At 54.1% G+C, this 18716-nt stretch overlaps 1 protein-coding gene across 1 annotated transcript in view; it reads right to left on the bottom strand.

Moving 5' to 3' along the window:
• Positions 1-435: 435 nt before the first annotated feature.
• Positions 436-18716, bottom strand: part of LOC144735478 (uncharacterized) — a 123713-nt gene continuing 105432 nt past the window's right edge. The window contains exons 18-22 of the mRNA XM_078617878.1: positions 7201-7375; positions 5303-5494; positions 4912-5115; positions 3866-4141; positions 436-2417 (exon numbers count right to left, since the gene is read on the bottom strand). Coding sequence (XP_078474004.1) covers positions 1708-2417; positions 3866-4141; positions 4912-5115; positions 5303-5494; positions 7201-7375 — 1557 coding nt within the window. The 3' untranslated portion in view covers positions 436-1707. The remainder of the gene's footprint in view (positions 2418-3865; positions 4142-4911; positions 5116-5302; positions 5495-7200; positions 7376-18716) is intronic.

Raw genomic sequence — 18716 nt, 5'->3', positions numbered from 1 at the left:
TACATTACATTTCGATATTTTACTAGGTTATTTAATTTTAGTGTGTCCTTCTCCTGATTTTCAGGCTTGCTTGCCGTGCCATCGCATTCGCAGCACCACGTCTGTTGACCACTCATTGATATGCTAATTTTTTTCTCTAACCCTCCTCCCTCTCTCTGCCTCCGCCCCCCCCCTCTGTCTATTTAAGGCCACCACACAGAGACGATCACCCCTCTCTGTTACCTGTGTTGCTCTCGCTATGTATCTTGGTGATATCTGTCTGCTAATATGTCTGTCTATAGTTTTCTGGTTAGATTTTATGTCGCTATTTCATTATACCTGATGATGATTGCTTGTGTTGCAATCGAAACGTCGTATTCTATTATTTAATTTAATTTATTATTTTATCTTTAGACGTGACTTAACCGAAAGAAACAAATAATAATGTTAATCATATGACAACAAAACTATGTTTTTTATTCTCAGAGCTGGAACTTAGATAGACAAATTGAGTGCAAAACGAGTGTTTTGGTGATCGGGCCTATATCATCAACCTAAGACATATCCATAAATATTGGTTTGATTGTTATGGGCAAACACTCTCACAGGAGAGTGGCCTGGGAAAGTGACAACTCATTCATTAAACAAAAAACATTCGTCAATAACTCTGCTTTCAACGGAAGAGTTTGTAATTGGCAACGTTTGGGGCAATGGCCCTTCTTCACAGGAGAGGTGACCTCTTTGGCCTCTGTGTGCTATGAAGAAGGGGCATTGCACAACATACGTATTGTTTACTTTTTCATTTAAGGCCATAGTGTTATTGACACGTGTTTTGATATTTGGGCTTGTGTATCACTGCAAATGCAGCAGCATCACCAGTTAATTTGTTTGGCTCACTATATATTCAGTTAAAAATCCAATGCTAACCCCAACTCTTAACATCGCCAGCTAAGTGCTCTGACCTCTGAGAAAACCCGGCCACCTCTTGTAAGTGGATTTTAATCCTTGAGATGTTTTTCCATGAAATAAGTAATTATTTGATTTTGCTTAATTATTCAAGAATTTAAATGATAAGTAAATATGGGTCTGACACCCACTTTGTCCAAGCATCAGGGTTTTTTGGCCTGCTGAACCAGTCCAGCACGGCCCAGGAGGGGCTAGGTTGTTTTTCCACTGAAGAAGCCGAGATCATTCTGCCGACATCATGTAAATCGAGTCGGGCACAGATAACATGACGCTATGTCCTCAGTCTACTGGCTGACGTCATGTGTGTAACCGATCTGCTACTACTCTCGTGGATGTGCAATGCCTCTGTGTTGAGTTCTGCCTCCCTTCTCGTCAATCGTCTGGCTGCGCAGAGTTGCAGAGTATGGCCAGTGCAGTTTATTTATACGAAGCTGCAATACGAAATAAATAATATTTAGCCTCCGCACTGCACGCTTTCTACAGTCGGCCAATACCGCAGGTGGTGGGTGTGTGCCTGGACGAGGCTGCTCAATGAGACGGAGCTACAGGGCAGTGAGGTGGGGATAAACACAATCGGTGGAGATTGATCCTACAAATGAATGCTGACTTGTCAGCGAACACTTCAATCAGGGACAACATTTTGGTGACAATTACACATGCAATGAATACATTGAGAAGTGGCGACGCCATATTTGAGTTGTGTGCTGACATCGCATGCAATGAACTACTCATTGGCCCCACACCTGCACCCCTGGGCCAGATTCAAATATTTCGTGAGGCCAGCGTAGCGTGGTTCGGTTCAGGCTCAGCATGATAAATATCCAGTGGAAAAACCACCCGTGCCCTGATGGCCCCACACCTGTCCGGCTCGGATCCTCCGGTTGGAAACGGTACTGAATCTGACAAGCCCCGTCTGCCCATGCGCCCTTTGCATGCCGTCACAAACTTCACCGCGGCGGCCTTGCCAGACGTGGCGACGCTCCCCAGGTATTCCCGCACGTCACTTGCGCCAACAGCTTCGGAGCTGCCTGCCTCGCCCGCCCATGGCACCCCTCCCCCCGCCACCACAAACGCGCACATCGGCATCAAGAGGCGAAAGACGAATGCCAGCGCCAGCCGCGCCGCAGCCTCCATTGGAGCGCCGGCGATTCTGCCGAGGTCCCGCGCGCTTGGGATCGCGGGTGCGGCCACAACGACGCCGGCGCTACCAATGAACCGCCGGAATTGGTAGAGGCGGTGTCCGAGCAGGGCCCACATTAAGAACGAGGAGCCACAGGCCACGGAGGCACAGATGGCGCCGAAGCCCCGGAGCCGGCGCACACGAACTGCTAGTGCCCGGCCGAGACGGGCGAGGGTAACGGTGGCGCCGGCGATGGTGAGCACGCGCAGCAGGGCGAGGAAGACGAGCGTTGCCGTAGAGAAGCGGAGCAGCTCGACGTAGAACGCCACATCTTGGAAGCTTGTAAAGACTCCTGCGGGTTTTTGGTTGGGGAATGCGGTGCCAGAAGAGGAGACTGGAGCTGTGAAGGGTGGCACAAGTTACGTGCTTGTCGGGTGGTGCTTGAATGCCTCGGCGACTCAAAGTGCCTCACTAAGAAACTCATCTAAACCGGTCCTGTGCCCTGCTGCAGTATAGTCAAGGAGACCCATAGTGGCAGCTGTCTCTGTTCCAACTTCGCGAGATCTTTAATGTCCACTGTGCAGTAGAGATAACCTAATTATGGTTCATTAATATACCAGCAGTGTAAACGACACTATTTATTTTACCAGGTAAATCCCACTGAGCTATGTAGCTCTTTTTCAGAAGCGACCTGGCCACAAATAATAGCTCAACAAATTGGCTTATCACGTGGAAATTAATAGCAGACAAATACTCTAAACACATATTTCTAAATGTGGAGGGAAAAACCGGAGGACCCGTACAAAAACCTACGTGACCACGGGGAGAGAGAAATATATGCAAACTCCAAATAAACATCAGGCGTCAGTATATGGATTGAACCAACGAGTGAGGTAGTTAACATAAATTACGTATTTCACTCAATAACCCGCCGAGTAATTTTGCAGACTCGAGCAACCCTGCCATACATATTGTTCCCCCATCCATGCTAACACGGTTTGACGAGATTGAGTGCATTTTGGGTGATTTGGTGAGGGGCAGTATTGTATTTAGTGAATGCAATTATTTATCGAATTTTGTGTTTTTTTTTAGGCTCCAGAACCTTTCATAGAAATGTAACTCTTGTGCACTTGAATGACACCTGCAGCTGCATTTTTAATTAATATGGAAATATGGGCATGTCAGAGTTTTTTTCGTGTACTTCAAGAAGTATATGCCAATAATTCCACTGGAACCATTGCCAACACTTTCTTCCTTCTTCCGTTCGTAGCCTTAAACAGACTGTTAGGGTAACTGCTGTTAGCGAGCGCCAATGAAGGCCGGCACGGCACACAAGGGGGGTGGGTGGCCAACACCACGCCTGGCCGCCTTTATCTCCCCAATGGTGATATTTACACATTTCATCAGGTACTCATTTAAGGCTCAGTTAACCAAATACAAAGATCCCCTTAAAAGTCTTAACATACTTTTGGGGCAAGTGCTGCTAGCAATGCCCTATGGAGGCCCGCAAGGTACACGAGGGGGTGGGTTGCCAGCACCGCACCTGGGCCTCCGTTGTTTCCCTCGTGGTGATGTTTAATTCGCAATGCACCAGGTAGTTATTTGAGGCTGAATTCACTTAAGGACACCCAGGACCCATTCAAATATTCATCACCGGTGTTGACTACGACTGGTTATCGAACTCTGGCCACCTCAGCACAGTGCCCTAACCGGTACACTCCAGCTGCCCACAAAGCAACACCACCTTCTCCACTGCCACCACCACCATCATCGCACCCACGGCCACCACCTCGTGCTCACCAGTGCCAGTGGCGATGGTGCTGATTGCGCGATTGGCGGCGTCCACCCACTGGAAGTGCGCGGCGACGAGCTGCAGGCGCAGGGCGCAGGCGGCCGCCTCGAGCCACAGCACTGGGCAGCGCAGGCCGGCCAGGCCGTCGCGGTTCAGCGAGTGGAAGAGCTGGCGCGCCGCCTTCACCAGCGTCAACAGCACCAGTAGCACGCACGCTGGCAGCCACGACGACAAGGCCGGGGGATTGGCGAAGACGCGGACTCGGTGGGAGGGGAGGTCGTCATCTGCACACGTGCAGTGAGGGACGCAAATCGTGCGACCAGAGTTCTCACTGTAAGCCTGCAGCGGACCTCCTCAATTGTACAATTTTACAATGTGGACTGCTTATAAAGCGCACCCTTGATTTGCACCAAGAGGAACCCGTGATGGTGATTATTATCGAATTTGAATGGTAAGAGCGCAATAACACATCAGTTCCACAGGAAACACAAGCCGTTCCTAATGCATGTTATGTGGCAGTCCAACGCTGGATTGGGGGCTTTGTTATCATGCCAGGAGGGTGGTGTCGGGTTATTTGAGTAAACCTAATTGGAATATAACTTGGGAGAAAGATCTTGAATGAAGGGAGTATTCTTGGAGAATGATTGTCTTTGTCGAAATCAACCCGAATTTATCCACCTCTGGAGTCGCGTTATCAGAGATTGCAGTATATTAAGGAAGACCAGAAACGGGCATTGGCTATATTTGTATATAAGAATATTATTTTACCAATTCGCCAAGTTGATAATATTGGTTGGGGGGGGGGGGGGGTGGTGGATTGAATGCCCCTAACACCAACATTCAGTAGAGTGTCTGACTGAAAGCTTGGCAGCTGGACTCGAGGTGACTTGGAGATCGAATCCACGAAATCCATCGACTCGGACTGGACTGAGAATTTGCAGGTTGTCGTCGACTGGACTGAGGCTGTGACCAAAGTAAGCGATTGCTGACGACGTGGCTACTGAGCCGCCTGACCGCCTCTGGGCAACCCGAGTTGTTTGCGAGCGCCATTTACCATCGGAAGCAAAGCGGGTAGCCATGGTGACGGTGGTAAACAGGTTGAGGTTCGCATTGAAGACACAGAATTCTACGAAGACGACCGCAGTGCGAGAGTCAACCCATGACATCCGCCGGAGACCCGCGATGACGTCGGCGGCGTCTTCGAGGCTGTCGCCCAGCGTCGCCACGTAGCCCGAGCCCGGGTACTCGGCGATGCCTCCTGCGGAAGGTCCGGTTTAGGTTAAAGGTGTCGATTCGTGGGAGTCGTATGACTCTACTTCGCCGTGCTCATGGGTGCAAGGTTCAGTTATTACACAGCTGACAATAGCGTGGACTTTTAACGTCCAGGAAACCCTTGGAGATTTCCCAGGACAGCAGGAAAACCGAATGCATGGAGTCCCCCATACCAAGTGGCAGTGGAGCCTCGTCTGAGTAGCTCCACCACGATGCAGGGGACGACGCAAAGGAGGCGATCTCCTCTCGCGTGGGCGTGTACGGTGACCAGGCCTCGCCGTACATCGAGGAGTCTTCCTGCCACTGCGTGCTCCCCTCCACGCCCGCGTCAAGGGGGTTCAGTGCCCCCTTGTGCACACCGGAATCTGCTGGCACAGCGCCCCACGAGAGAGAGAGAGAGCGCCCAGTAAATACGACATGGAAAGTACTACTTCGGGCCAACTTTGCTCCAATGCTTCTAACCTTATGCCAGCATTGGCTCGACGTTGGCGTGTTTATTGGGTGAGTGCATGACGGTGACGAGCGGTAGCGCATTCGCAGCTTGTTGCACAGAATCCCGGTTCGTGACCAGTGTAACCCCGATTAATACTGCAGTGTGCTTATTTTTTTTAAAAGACTCGTGTAACCGTCTGATTCACCAGTGCACGTTAAAGATCTCGTGACGTTATGAGGATAAGTGTAGGCTCATAACAAAGTTTTTCGGATAGATTGCATAAGTATAAATGTGTCAAAACCCTCCACCACCCGACATGGCCAATCAGTAAGAGATTTGTCACGTAAACAAAACGCCACATAGTTACTACTTCAGTTTAACACGTAGGCTTTCGCGACCAATATCATCCATAAGAGGTTTTTTTTGGGTTAGATCGCATAAATATATAAATGTGTTGTTAAAATCCGCCACCACCCGACACAGCCAACTAGTAAGGGTTGTCACGTAAACAGAACATGCCAATTCGTCACTAGCACAGCACACCGGTGTGTTGGAGAGTCAAGGCACAATATTTACAATCTGAGTACGAGGTTTCGCCAGTAAGTACAACTAGTTTCATCAGGCGACAGCCAGATTTGTAGAGAAGTCTTACTTTTTCGTTCCTTATATAGAGGTGTAGATGTAGTGACCATGCTTCTGCGCTCTTACGCAAAGTGGAGGGGGAGGGGATTACTGAGTCAACGTACATCATGCATGTGCATTATGTGAGCCCTTTGATCTTGTCCTTCCTGTCTATTGTATGCATTAAAATAGCCGTATCAGCCCAATATCGGGGCCCAAACTTGACGTCGCAGAACTACCTGCGAAGTCACTTCCTAATGAGGCATCATTATCCACATGACTCGGAGCAGTATCTTTGACATGCTTCGCACTTCTTGTCTGAAGCATATAAATACATATATTATATGCCGTGGTGGCGAGATGTTAACTACCTCGCCTGGTATAAATGGAGGCGGCAGTGGCTTCGATCCCGATCCTGATGTCTGTATATTTGGAGTTAGCATGTTCTTCCCGTGGTCGCATGGATTTTTCTCCAGGTCCTCTGGTTTTTCCCTCCACATTTAGAAACATGCATTTAGAGTATTTGGCTGCTATAAATTTCCACCTCATAAGCCACTTCAATGTGTTATCATTTGTGGCCAGATCGCTTCTGAAAAAAAAATATATATATCTTCGTGGTTCTTATGGGGTAAAAGAATAAAAATGGTTTATTTTAATTTTTTAATTAAACTAGTCTCATAATTGGAATGGAGCAGTCATTGATGGCCAAGGGGAGACCATCACGAGGCCATATTCCAAGTGCCCTCTATCACCCTCGGAGACGCCGCATGTCGCATGATACTCAGAAACTGACATTTTGAATATTCAGTGGGAATTCTGCTGAATTAAGTGTAAAACCAAATTCAGCCCGATTCTTGTTGTGCAGTTATTGGTGATAGCGGCAAAGATGGCCAACCTCGCCACACCTGAGAACCCGGCTAAATCGAGGAGCAGCTGAAGCCTGGGTTCGACTCAAGATCTCAGCGGTGCTGGCTGAGTGTCATGCGACCCGCAGGTTTTAAAGCACCGATGACTTGCCTGCTTTGAATCTTTTCTGCCGGAGCCTTGGAGTGCCAACACGGAAGGAGCTGAGGTCAGAGGTAAATCGCCGCTCTCCGGTAGAGCGGTTCCGTCCGTTGTACCAGGTGGATGGGTAAAGTGCAGGGAGCAGAGTGGTGTTGACCCACTGCCAGAATGAGTGCGTTCCAAAAATCTGCGTGACACAGTAGCAAGATTCGTCACGTGATTCATGGAGCAGCAACAGGGCCAGGTTCACTTTTTATGGGAATCAGGGGTTACCGCCTCGGGCCTCAGATATTGAGAGCCCGGTTAATAAACTATACTTACTGCTTTTTAATGGCAGAAGTGCACTACTGGTAAATGGTATTGTGTAATTTGGTAATTAAAGCCATAGCATCACTATGTGTGCTACTGTCAGTTGCAGAAAACATTTAAACTAGTTTTGTTCATTTAACTTTGCTTCAGATACACAATTTGGATCACATTTAAACACTATAACTGAAGTAACCCAGGGGAATAACAGTGGAATAGAATATGGCATAGTTGGTGGTAAAACAGTCAAGGGAAAGGAATTGAACTTCCAAAACTAAAACACCACCGGGCTCCCGTCAAACCAAATGTGGCACTGGGCAGAAACAGATTTCTGATAAAATACCACCAATTACTCACCCAAGAACTTTCGCTAGGTTTCAAGATTTGGGATGGTACTTTGGGAAGTGGTAGGGAAAGACCCAGAGAAAAACTACATGCATACAAAAGGATGAACGCGCTGACATTTCCTGACCCATGCCTACACCACCAGGCACGCCCTGGTGGCCGCCCGTCCAATCACTAATCAGGCTTAACCCGGCTCAGCCTCAGAATCTGCTGAGATCAGGGGCATCCAGAGTGATCTGATTTGGGATGTTTTGGGTTTGGGCATTTGTTGTGATGTGCTGTGTTAACAATTTTTGTGGTGTCTGAGTAATGAGGACAACGTGGAGGACATTACATAATAGTTAAATGGGAGGGTTGCCACCTCTGAGGTCCAACACTCATGACATGGGAAGAAGGAGAAGGATACAGTGAGGGAAACAAGTATTTGATCCCCTGCTAAATTTTGTACGTTTGCCCACTGACAAAGAAATGATCAGTCTATAATTTTAATGGTAGGTTTATTTGAACAGTGAAAGACAGAATAACAACAAAAAAATCCAGATGTCAAAATGTTATAAATTGATTTGCATTTTAATGAGGGAAATAAGTATTTGACCCCCTCTAAATCGGAAAGATTTCTGGCTCCCAGGTGTCTTTTATACAGGTGTAGTACCGTCGAATACAGGTCGACACCCGGGGTTGAGGCACACTGAGTTTTATTACAACAACCGTCGTGACATACACACTTGAGGGGGTATCGGCCCCCTCACCCGTCTTTCTGGGGACACCTCTCCTAGCTAACCCTAGCCTGCCTCAGAGTCCTCCTCTCGTGGACTAGGGGAGGCTATCTTGGCCCGACACTGGTCAGTCGGGCCCGGTACTCAGAGTCCAGACCAACCCTGGCTCTGGCTCTGGCACCACGCCACTGGCTCGAGCCTGCGCGGTCCTGACAAGGACGGCGTAGCAGGGGGAGACCAGGGCTCTATCTGGGACGTCTTCCGTCTTCTCTTCTTAGCTAACCCAACTCCCCCTAGCCCCCCGATACATTCCCCTTTTATACATCCCCCTCCCTGAGGGGTGGGGCCCCGGGGGATCGTAACGTCCGAAGCGCGGACGTCGTAGAGGGCACCTGCCCGTGCACTGACGTAGCCCCGCCCACTGTGCTAGTTTCCCGTTGGATCCCATACATATCAGCTCGACACATATTCCCTCCGTAAGACCCCTACATCACCCCCCCCTGTACAGCTCGCAGCCGTCCCGGCTGCAACATCGACAATAAAAGTTTATTCAGCCCTCGATACCCCAGCGTGTGCCTAATTTTTTTTCAACAATAACGCAACGAGCAGAACAACAGGAAGAAAGAAAAAAATAATCCGACGAACCCCCCCCGCGAATAAATACGAAAACCGTAGGACGAGCGTATATACACGTGTATCTTTACCTGGAGTCCCCCTCCAGCCCCCCCACAGACGACGCACAACACACACAACACACACAACACACGCAACACAATAATCGTACAACGCAGCGCGGCACGTGCCGGGAACACAGCACGGACGCCCCACACCGTGAGCACAACATGCGAATGTACACCGGAAAGAGAAACCACAAAAGACTCAAAAAAAATTTTTTTTTTTTTTTTCTTCTCTCTTTTTTTTCACAAGAGTCTGCGCATTTTTGCGCGCGTCCTCGCCGCCGGCCCGTCACACGGGACAGGCGCGGCCGGCAGGTCGTCGGCCGGCAGGTCGTTGGCCGGCAGGTGTTCATCACAGAGCGAGTCTGTTGCCGACGTCGCAAGACCCTCAGCATCACCTGCGGGGGTCGTCGGGCGTGAGCCCGTCACTCCCGGTGCGCCTGGGGGTGGGACAGCCGGCAGCACGTTAGGCGGGAGCAACGGAGAAGACCCCTCTGAGTCGGACGCCCCCCCACATGCTTGGCCACGCGCGTGTGTAGTGGGATCTCGCACCGCAACGAAGGGTTTTAGCCTGGCAGGGTGTACAAACCACCGGCGCCTCCCCCATTGAATGCGCACGCACTGAGGTCTCAGGACCTCAACCACCTCGACGGGACCCCGCCACGGTCTCAGCAGTTTAGAGGAGGACGCGAGCGGTACCTGGGGACAGTGCAACCACGCCCTGTCCCCCGGCTTCCACTGTATTACATGCGCGCGACCCATTCTGAGGCGCTCATTAGCCCTCTGCCGCCTGGCAGAATTTTGCATGGCAGCATCCCGAGCCTCCGTTAATTTTTCCAGGTTGAATTTAACGTGTTCGGCCAATTGAGTTTTTCCTTGCGGCGCCGGGATCTGCAGTTGGGCCTGAACAGGTGGCTCCGGTTCGCGGCCATACATAAGGAAAAAGGGGGAAAATCCCGTCGCAGTATGGGGGGCCAACCGGTATGCTGACAGGACCCCCTGAATTTTCAAATCCCAATCCGTCTGTGAGTCAGAAACGTGCTGCGACAGCATCGACGTGATGGTACGATGCAACCGCTCGACCATCCCGTCGGTTTGTGGGTGATATGGAGAGGTGCGAATCTTTTTAGTGCCAAGGATGTCACAGACTTGTTTGAGCAATTTGCTTGAAAATTTTTTACCCTGGTCGGTCAGCAGCCTCTCGGGAGCACCTTTGTCAAGGACGTATCCCTGGACAAAGGCCTCCACGATGGCTGCCGCCGACTGGTTGGCCAGGGGCCAGGCCATAGGCCAGCGCGTGAAATATTCAACCCCGGTTAGCAAATACCTATTTCCCCTAGGGGTGGCGGGGAACGGTCCTAGAATGTCCAGCGCGACGAGTTCGTTCACCCGGGAAACCCTGATAGATTGCAGGGGCGGGTTCGACTCCTTCGCTGGTGGTTTTCGCTGCGCACATCTAGGGCACGATGCTAACAGATCCCCGACATCCCTTGTCATGCCCGGCCAAAAGAAATCAAGTTGGAGCAAGGCCAGGGTCTTTTGGGTACCCAGGTGGAGGAGGCGCTCGTGAGCGGCCCACACCACCCTACCCCGTAACCCCGAAGGGACCACTAGCCGGTGGCGATGGGATTTCCCGTCCCAATGCATTAACAACCCACCGAGCATTTCCCATGCGTCGGCATCACCCCTCCCCCGCCCCCGGTCCCTGACGCGGCGGCGCAACGCAAGGAGGGAAGTATCTTCCATTTGCAACCGGCCCCATTCCGTAGCAGGCAACCCCAACAGGGAATCAGAACCCTGTTGTGCGATAGAATTAGTCATTGATGCTGCGTCATCAGCAGCCGCCAAGACCGGGACAGGCAATTCAGCAGGATGCCTGCACCGACCCGACCCCAGGAGGCATGCGCATTCGGGGGTGGTCGGCATGCGTGACAGGGCGTCCGCGTTGGTGTGGCGAACGCCCTTACGGTACGTGGTCTGAAAATCAAAATCCTGGAGAACCTCCAGCCATCGAGACAATTGTCCCGATGGTTGTTGGACTCGCAGGGCGTACTGTAGCGCTGCATGGTCTGTACGGACGGTGAAACACTGTCCGTACAGATACGGCCGGTACTGCTGGATGAAGTAGACAATTGCCAGCAGTTCCCGACGCGTGACACAATATCGTTGCTCCGCCGGAGACAACACTCGGCTACCGTACGCGACCACCCGTTCGACGCCCTCGACCACCTGGGACAGCACGCCCCCAATACCTGTGTTGCTCGCGTCAGTATCGAGCACAAAGGGTTTTGAGAAATCTGGATAAACCAGGGGAGGGGCATTAACCAGAGCGTCCCGAAGTGAGCGAAACGCAGCCTCCTCCTCCTGTCCCCAATGGAAACGGACCCCCTTTGACGTCAAAGCGTGCAGGGGTTTAGCAATGGTGGCAAAGTCCGCGACAAAACGTCGGTAGTATGACGCGAAACCCACAAAGCTCCTGACCTCTCCCACCGAGGTGGGAGTCGGCCAGGAGCTGACGCACTGCGTTTTGGCGGGATCGGTAGCAATACCCGAGCGCCCTACGATGTGCCCCAAATAACGTACCGATTCGCGCAATAAATGACACTTTTGGGGGTTTAAATTTCAAATTAGCAGCCCGCATTTTGAGGAAAACGGCCCGCAACCTCTGGAGATGCTCGTCGAATGTTCTGCTAAAGACGATAACGTCGTCCAAATAGATTAAACACGAATCCCACTGCAATCCAGCCAAAACCAATTCCATCAATCGCTGGAAAGTCGCCGGCGCCGAGTGTAATCCCATCGGCAACCGGTTAAATTGGAAGAGACCATGTGGCGTACGGAAAGCGGTTTTAGGCTTAGATTCATCATCCAGAGGAAGCTGCCAGAATCCCGAAAGCAAATCCAATATGGAGAAGAATCGCGCCCCCGCCAAGGCGTCGAGTGATTCATCAATACGGGGAAGCGGGTATGCGTCAGCAACGGAAATTTTGTTGAGGCGGCGAAAATCGACGCAAAACCGCAACGATCCATCCTGTTTCTTTACCAGAACGATCGGTGCTCCCCACGGGCTGGTAGAGGGAGAAATGATATCGGCGGCTAACATGTCATCAACAGCCGATTTGACATGGTCCTTCTCGGCGGGACTCAGCCGGAAGGGATTTTGGCGTATGGGCGCGCTGTCACCAGTATCAATATGGTGACGCAGCAATTGGGTGCAGCCCAGATCGAATTTGTTTTGACTAAACACATCGGCGAATTCGCGCAATAGTGTCCTAAGTTTTTGACGCTCTACATCCGACAGGTCCGTCGATCCCGCACAAAGCGCCTCAAGCCACCCTTCATCGGTGTCCGAATGTGGAGTCGGCAGAGTGGCAGCATGCACGTGATTTGCGACAGACTCCTCACAGGGCACCGGCGTTGCGTGAGCAAGCACGGTCCCCTGGGGAATTACCACGGCCTGCGACCCCACATTGAGGACCGCGATGAAGGGGTCCCCGTCCCCCCTTACAATGGTCTGAGCGGGAATCAAATGCGGCCCGCTAACCCCAGCCCTAGATGGGCCGAGCAGGACACCCTGGTCCCCAACACCCTTAGCGAAGGGCCTACGAAGCTTCAGGGGTACCAACATTTGTGCCCCTGGCGGCACGCGAACCGTCTGAACTACAAACGCGGGTACCGTCGCGAGCGCCGAACGATCCGTAGTAGGGGAAGGCAAAAACGCCATCCGCCGTCCCGACGGGAGTTCAATGCAACCCTGATTAATCATGATCCGAATCGGCATTTTGCCCAAGAAATCCGTCCCCAGCAGGCACGGAACCGCCAGCGAGGAGGACACAAAAATAGGGCCGGACAATTTAATATCACCGATCGAAATTTGCGCGCGAATCTGCCCCATGATACCCAGTGAGCCCCCGTTAGCAGCGTAGAATGGCACATTAACCGGTAGCAAGGGACGACTTTGGACAGGGAGAATGTTGTATATTAGTTCCGAAATGATGGTTGCCGACGCACCTGTATCGACGAGGATACGCACTTCGACCCCGTCAATATACCCTACTACGGCCGACGAGCCCGACGGCGCAGCTAGAACGCGATGGGCCAACACGGACCACTGGGCTGGTTCGAATTTGGTCCCCATAGTGGTTCGTGTTGGCCCCATGGTGTGCAATGTTGGCCCCCCGTTCGTTGCGGTGTGTACATGTGTAACGGGTGTGTGCTTTGGCCAAACATGTGGGGTGCCGCGACTCGCCGGGTCATGTCGGTGGAGCTTGGGAGGAGGAGGAGGAGGGCCGGCGTCCCGGCGAGGCGTCGTCCCCCGCTGTCGAGGGGAACGGCACCCCAAGGCGACGTGGCCCCGGACGCCGCAGTTATAGCAGCGCGGGAGCGCAGATGGTGAAGACGGGCGGTCGGGGCGGGTCGGGCCATCCCGGTCCGCCCGCGCTCCCATCCGTTGCTGCTGTCGGAAGTCGGCGGCGTAGACCTCCTCCGTCGGTGAGGTGACGGCAGCCACCGTACGGCCGGCAGCTGCCCTGCTGGCCTTCCTTCGCTGCGACAGGAGGTTGGCGTGGAGGAGGCGCGCCGCTTGGAGGGAACCCATCTCCACGTCCTCCTGCGCGACGATGGCGACGTCCAGGTCGTCCGCCAGCAGAAGGATCTTCTCGGTGACCATGGCGTCGACGCCTTGGTCATCCATACGAGGGAAGGCCGTCTTTGCGAGCGCCAGAAGGCTGGTACGGTAGGCGAGGGGCGACTCCTTCGCACCCCGCTGGCGGTCGTAGAATCGCTGCCTACACTCGGCCGATGGTCCGTAAACCCCAGCCAGCAATTGCAGCGCCATCTGAAGAGTAGAGCGCTCGTCCCTCGATGCGGACGTAAGAGCGGCGAGGGCGTCGCCGTCAAGGAGCGCCGGTAGTGCACAGAGGGCTTCGTCGTCTGACCACCCCGCCATCTCTTGATGCGCGAGGAAGCGCCGCTGAAATCCCCCCCAGTCGCCCTCCTCAGCCACGAACTCCTTCAGCGGGGGTAGTCTTTGGTGTAGTGCCGCGACCGCCGTGGAGGGCCGCACTTTGATGTCCCCGCGACTCGGCCGAGCGTCAGCACGAACGGCAGCTGTAATCGCCTGTCGCGCAGATAGTGACGCTCCGTCCGAAGGCGGTGACGCGGCAGCTCCAGCGGAGTCGATGTCGGACCCCAAGTTGAGGTTGGCCACGCCCTCGGCAGCTGCTGCGGCGATGGCGGGACTTTCAAAAGTGCCGTCGTTAGAAATGGCGGGAAGGTGCAACGGCCGTCGGCTGTCCTCGCCTCGCGGTGGTCCAGCAGCCCCCAGCCGAGTGATGGTCTCGAGTGTGGCGGCAGCAGCGTATAGCAGCTCCGCCAACCTCGCGTGCGCCAGCCGCAGCCCGTCGGACAGCGACTCCCCTTCCTCCCGATGGCCCGGTAAGGACGCATTCGGTCCCGGCTGCTCGTTGGCCCCCTCAGCCGTCTCTGGTACCGCACTTCCCACGGTGTCCTCCGCCTCCTGCACCCCGGCCCGAGCTGTTCGGCGCGTGTCCATGTTCGTTGTTTACTTCTGACGCCAGATGTAGTACCGTCGAATACAGGTCGACACCCGGGGTTGAGGCACACTGAGTTTTATTACAACAACCGTCGTGACATACACACTTGAGGGGGTATCGGCCCCCTCACCCGTCTTTCTGGGGACACCTCTCCTAGCTAACCCTAGCCTGCCTCAGAGTCCTCCTCTCGTGGACTAGGGGAGGCTATCTTGGCCCGACACTGGTCAGTCGGGCCCGGTACTCAGAGTCCAGACCAACCCTGGCTCTGGCACCACGCCACTGGCTCGAGCCTGCGCGGTCCTGACAAGGACGGCGTAGCAGGGGGAGACCAGGGCTCTATCTGGGACGTCTTCCGTCTTCTCTTCTTAGCTAACCCAACTCCCCCTAGCCCCCCGATACATTCCCCTTTTATACATCCCCCTCCCTGAGGGGTGGGGCCCCGGGGGATCGTAACGTCCGAAGCGCGGACGTCGTAGAGGGCACCTGCCCGTGCACTGACGTAGCCCCGCCCACTGTGCTAGTTTCCCGTTGGATCCCATACATATCAGCTCGACACATATTCCCTCCGTAAGACCCCTACACAGGTAACGAGCTGAGATTAGGAGCACACTCTTAAAGGGAGTGCTCCTAATCTCAGCTTGTTACCTGTGTAATAACAGCCATAGAGGGTTCACGTGGGGTTTGGCTTGCCGGTCCTGCTTGTAGCCAATAAGGGTTGAGATAGGGACCATGGCCCATGCGTCATCACGACAGGTCATCAGGAGTGATTGGCCTAGCCATTCGGGGCCCCAGCCAATGGGGAGCCGGATGAGGGGCGTGGTCCCGGGATTGACAGGGAACCATCGAGAATGGTCGAAGCTGTCCATGTACGATTGGCTGGGGGAACCACGTGACGAAGGTATTAAGAGCGAGTGGAGGGGAACGATCGTGAGCAGACTGGAACTGACGAGAGCAGGGTCACGCGCGGATGGGGGCTGGGGTTGCCACGTGCGCGGTGGGGACTTAGTGCGGAGTCTGTCCTCTCTCCGTTGTCTGCCAGCAACGGAGAGTGAGTGAGCAAGTGTATTGTGGAGTGGAAAATAAAAGGACCGATTCCGAAGCCGTCTCTGGAAGGATTATTACACTGGTGTCAGAAGTAATTCTGCGACTGTTTGGACGATCGTCAAGATGTCTAAACACCTCAGAAAAAAGAACCTGCCCGTGCCTCTGTCGGAGGAAGAGGCCGAGATGGAGGAAGATGAGCTGTTGGGAGCTACAGCCCTGGTGCCGCCGACTGACGACGCTCGCCTCGACGCCTCTCAGCGTCGACCGCGGGAAGATGCGACCGCCGCAGGACCGAGAGACGAATGGCGGCTGATGGCGGAGCAGATTGAGTCTTTGCGCGCAATTCTGCTAAGCCTGGTGACCGCGGTGGCGTCCTCACCAGCCGTGGGTCGCCAGATCGCCGATCAGCTGGACGCCGCGGGAAGGGGTCCTGCTATGGAAACGGGACCCGCCATTGCTCCTGCCACGCGGGAGGACGCCGTCGTCTTGGGTGGGGCGGCTGCGCCGGAGTCGTCGGCCGCCATTTTGGGCGCGCCTGTTACCACGCGGCCGCCGGACGCCATTTTGTCTGTTCCGAGCGGGGAGCGGGAACGGTGGCCGGAGACGCCCGCGGCACGCGCCTGCCACCGCGGACATCGCCTTCCACAAATAAAAGAATTTATCACCGGGGGCGATTGGAGTGCTTTTACGTGGCGCTTCGAGTCGGCTTTTAGATCCGTCAACTGGACGGAGGAAAAAGCGCTGGGAGCGCTACCTACGCTGCTCGATGATGTGTCTCTGGGAGTCTTCCGCTCCATTCCGGCGTCCAAGAAGAAGACACTGCAGGATGCGTTCACAGAGATGGCAGAATTTTACGACCCGCCGACATCGGCCACCAGAAAATTTATGTCGCGTCGCCGGGCACCGGAGGAATCGCCGTTGGCCTATCGGGGGGCGTTGATGGCGATGGCCATGGCCGCCTACCCCGACGCAACGGCCGAGCATTTGGATCCACTCATCCTTTCCCGCATGCTGGAGTTGTCTCAGGAGCTCAACATCTCTCTACCAGTGTGCGGCCACGAACCGCTTTCATCGCGGTGGGTGGCGCGCTGCCTGGACGCCAAGTTTAATCTCAAGCGGTGGGACCAGATGGCGGCGTGGACGGGGAAACCCGAGATCGACGGGCCGCCTCTGGGGTGGTCTCCGCGACTGGTTGTCCACTGCTCCGACGACTCGGGCGACGACGACATGCTGGCTGCTGCTGTCCCGCGTAGGATTCCGGGCCGGCGGCTGCGTGACCAGCGGGATGACTACACGGCCCGACCGCGTGCGAGGGCCGGGTCGTCCGACCACCGGCCGACGTCGGCCGCGTGTTTTAAGTGTGGCAGACGGGGCCACTTCGCCCGTGACTGCCGCTGCCGACCTCTGCTGTCGCCTTCTCCGCCAAGGGGACATCCATCTCCTCTACCTGCCGCGGAACTGCAACAACCTCGGGCGAGTCGGCACAAATCGGACACCCGGCAGGTCGTGTCACATCACTCATCCACTCGCACTCATTCTTACACTCCTAAGGCCGATTTTACTTCTCCTGCTCCATTGACACGCTCTGCTACACAGTGGAAGAAATTGGCTCGCAGGATTGTGGCTGCGGCGTCGGGCTCGTCGACGGTACGTGGTACCATCGACGGCGTTGACGTCCGTATCTTGGTGGACACTGGCGCATCGGCTACCATCATTTCGGATGTAATTTTTCATTTGTTGTCCATTCCTGCGTCGAGAATACGCAAGGTTAATGATGCGTGTGTTGCCGCCAATGGGGGGAGCATGGGTATCTGCGGACAGGTGGATGTGCGCATCGCTATCGGAAATATTACCGCCGCAGGACCTGTGTTAATTTCTCGCTCGCTAGCTGTTCCATGCTTGTTGGGGACGGATTTCCTACGCCGGATGCCGTTGCGAATACGGGTCGACCAGGACTGTTTGGAAATGCCGGGGGGTCGTAGGATGGCGTTCCTGCCTTCCCTGCTGGCCAAGGCGCCTACAGGTAACGCAGTTACTGCTGTAGTTGCGGCTACGGTGGAAGTTCCATCGGGAGCGCAAATGCTCATTCCGCTACGTTACCGAAAACCGCTTCAAATGGGAAGGGGGGCGAAAGGCGTGCTATTATCCCCATCGAATTCCGTATCTAAATCCTTTTCTTTGGCGGCGGCACAAACGATTGTGCGCCCAGGTCAGGCACCTTTCATACAGGTCTTGAATGGGGGACCTGATCGCGTTGTTGTTCCGGAGGGATCGGTGCTGACTCACGCCACTACCGATTTCGCCTCTTGTGAAAAACCGCCGCGTGCTCGGATGCCTGCTGATGGGTCTCCGCATGATCGTTCACAAGAACGCTGGATCGCGGATTTATGCGGAGAGAATTCTTCCTTGTCAAATGAACATAGGAACACCTTGCGTTCGCTGTTGCTGCAGTACGCTGATGTATTCAGCAGGAATGATTTGGACCTCGGACGCACATCGCTTTTGTCCATTGAAACCGGCACCATATTGAAACCGGTGCATCGCCACCTGTCTGTATGCACCCTCACCGCATGAGCCCGGCGGAAAGGGAACACGTGCGTGGGGCGGTAGATGAATTGCTGGCGGCGGATATTATCTCGCCATCCAATAGTCCTTGGGGCGCACCCGTCGTTTTGGTTAAGAAAAAAGATGGTGGTACGAGGTTTTGCGTTGATTTCCGCCGGTTGAACAAAATCTCGGTAGCGGACGCGTACCCCTTACCGAGGATGGATGACTCATTGGATGCTTTATCGGGTGCTAAATTCTTTTCCACCCTTGACCTGTCCTCGGGCTTCTGGCAGCTTCCCCTCGATGATGAGTCAAAACCCAAAACGGCATTCCGCACG

The sequence above is a fragment of the Lampetra planeri genome, chromosome 55, assembly GCF_965212315.1.
Source record: "Lampetra planeri chromosome 55, kcLamPlan1.2.h2, whole genome shotgun sequence".
NCBI lineage: Eukaryota > Metazoa > Chordata > Hyperoartia > Petromyzontiformes > Petromyzontidae > Lampetra > Lampetra planeri.
The sequence above is the reverse complement of the archived record's forward strand: the minus strand, read 5'-3'. Positions and strand labels throughout refer to the sequence as shown.